The sequence below is a fragment of the Impatiens glandulifera genome, chromosome 7 (assembly GCF_907164915.1).
Source record: "Impatiens glandulifera chromosome 7, dImpGla2.1, whole genome shotgun sequence".
NCBI classification, from domain to species: domain Eukaryota; kingdom Viridiplantae; phylum Streptophyta; class Magnoliopsida; order Ericales; family Balsaminaceae; genus Impatiens; species Impatiens glandulifera.
In genome coordinates, this window is record NC_061868.1 from 4,481,497 (window position 1) to 4,483,406 (window position 1,910).

The 1,910-nt window shown below is 31.0% G+C and overlaps 1 protein-coding gene across 1 annotated transcript; it reads right to left on the minus strand.

Moving 5' to 3' along the window:
• Positions 1 to 742: 742 nt before the first annotated feature.
• Positions 743 to 1,383, minus strand: LOC124946209 (uncharacterized mitochondrial protein AtMg00810-like). Its single transcript, XM_047486781.1, has 2 exons — positions 1,248 to 1,383; positions 743 to 1,014 (listed from the first exon to the last, which is right to left on the minus strand). The coding sequence occupies exons 1-2, from the start codon at positions 1,381 to 1,383 to the stop codon at positions 743 to 745; spliced, it is 408 nt and encodes a 135-aa protein (XP_047342737.1).
• Between the last annotated feature and the right edge of the window lie 527 nt (positions 1,384 to 1,910).

Genomic DNA, 1,910 nt, shown 5'->3' on the forward strand with positions numbered 1-1,910 from the left:
ACGTGTGTGTAAGCATTCACCTTAGCGAGAACCCCGTCTCCTTTGACGATCCCGATCCTAACATAATAGTAATAGAGAAATAACTAAATTGAGAAAATATATGAATTAATTATTATATTTAGCCTAATTAATAAGAGATAAATAAATAATTTCTCTTATTTATTTAATATTTTATCATCCCCTTCAAGAGAAAATGTGAGGCAGAAACTATGAGATTGCTACATAAAAGAGTAAATCAACGAGAAGAAAGATCTTTGGTGAAGATATCAACCACTTGATCTTTAGTAGGAATGTACTGGATGAGTAGTTGTTTACGAGCAAATTTTTCTCGAACAAAGTGAAAATCGATTTCAATATGTTTTGTGCGAGCATGAAATACCGAGTTTGCTGATAAGAATGCGTCACCAATATTATCACACCATAAAACCGGGAAAGAAGAAAGTGAAACTCGAAGTTCACTAAGTAGAGATTGAATCCAACAAAGATCAATAGTTATATATGCAAGATCACGGTATTTAGATTCAGTATTAGAGCGAGCAACTACTTGTTGTTTCTTAGAATTCTAATAAATGAGGTTGTCACCTAGAAAAATACAAAATTTAGTTGTTGAACGACGATCATTGGGACATCCTGCCCAGTCAGCATCAGAGTAGGCAACAAAAGTGAATTGTGAATTTGGACGAAGAAATATCCCATGACGAGGAGTATGACGAAGATATCGACGAATACGTTTAATCGCTCCCTAATGAGAAGATGTGGGAGTTTGCATGAATTGACAAGCTCGATTGACAGCAAAGGCTAACTCAAGACGAGTTAGTGTAAGATATTGTAGAGCCCCTACTATACTACGATAGAGAAATGGATCAGATAAAGGATCACCATCATGTTTAGAAAGAGATGAGGCAGCAGATACGGGAGTGTGTAATGGCTTTGCTTGAAGCATATCAGCCCGAGTGAGAATATTGTCAATATACTTGGATTGAGAAAGAAATAAGTCATCTTTGGTACGAGTGACTTTCATTCCAAGAAAGTAATGTAATTGGCATAAATCTTTAATAGGGAATAATTTATTTAATTGAAATATATTTTTTGTTAGAAACGATTTAGAGTTGCCTGTGAGAATAATATCGTCCGCATATACTAAAAAGTATGTTGTTATTTGAAGTGCATGATATGTGAAGAGAGTCATATCAGATTTCGATTATGTGAAATCAATAGATAGTATAACAGTCCGGAGAGTAGCATACCAAGCACGAGGAGACTGTTTAGGACCGTATATTGCTTTATGAAGTTTGCATATATGATTAGGAAAATCTGGATGGACAAAATCGGGTGGTTGTGCCATGTAAACTTCTTCTTGTAGAGACCCATGAAGAAATGCATTGCTCTGATACCAAGTTTGATTTCTCGAATTGATAAAATAAACAAAAACTAATTGAGTTGTTGATCAAAAAGATTGAAATAATATTATTGATTGAATTAATAATTTTTACAATACTTTAAATACTAATAGAGAAATAAGAGAAAATAAATAAATTAGTTATTATATTTAGCCTAATTAGTAGTAGGAGATAAATAAATAATTTCTCTTATTTATTTAACACTTTATCATATTTATTTCCCTTGTTTATTTAATAATTTATCATATAAATAGAATAACCTTTGTTTTCATATTCCAACAACGGGTCCATATGAAAACAATTTATGAATTTATGAAGTTTTGATTGTGTTTGATCAGAAAACATTGAGATTATATATGTGATGTTAGATTTGGATTCTATAATGTGATGTTAGATTTGGATTCTATAATGTTGTAAAATATAACTTAATATATCTCTCTGTTCAATAAACAATTATATATTTATGGTCTTTTTTATATCTAAATAAAGATTTGTTTGTTTTTTAGTTAA

What these genes read in the sequence shown, in the direction of transcription:
- LOC124946209 (XM_047486781.1), bottom strand. Translation starts at nt 1,383, where the DNA reads ATGCATTTCTTCATGGGTCTCTACAAGAAGAAGTTTACATGGCACAAC. An exon ending in AAACAGTCTCCTCGTGCTTG is followed by an intron (nt 1,015 to 1,247) that starts GTATGCTACTCT and finishes TTGGAATGAAAG; the next exon opens with TCACTCGTACCAAAGATGAC.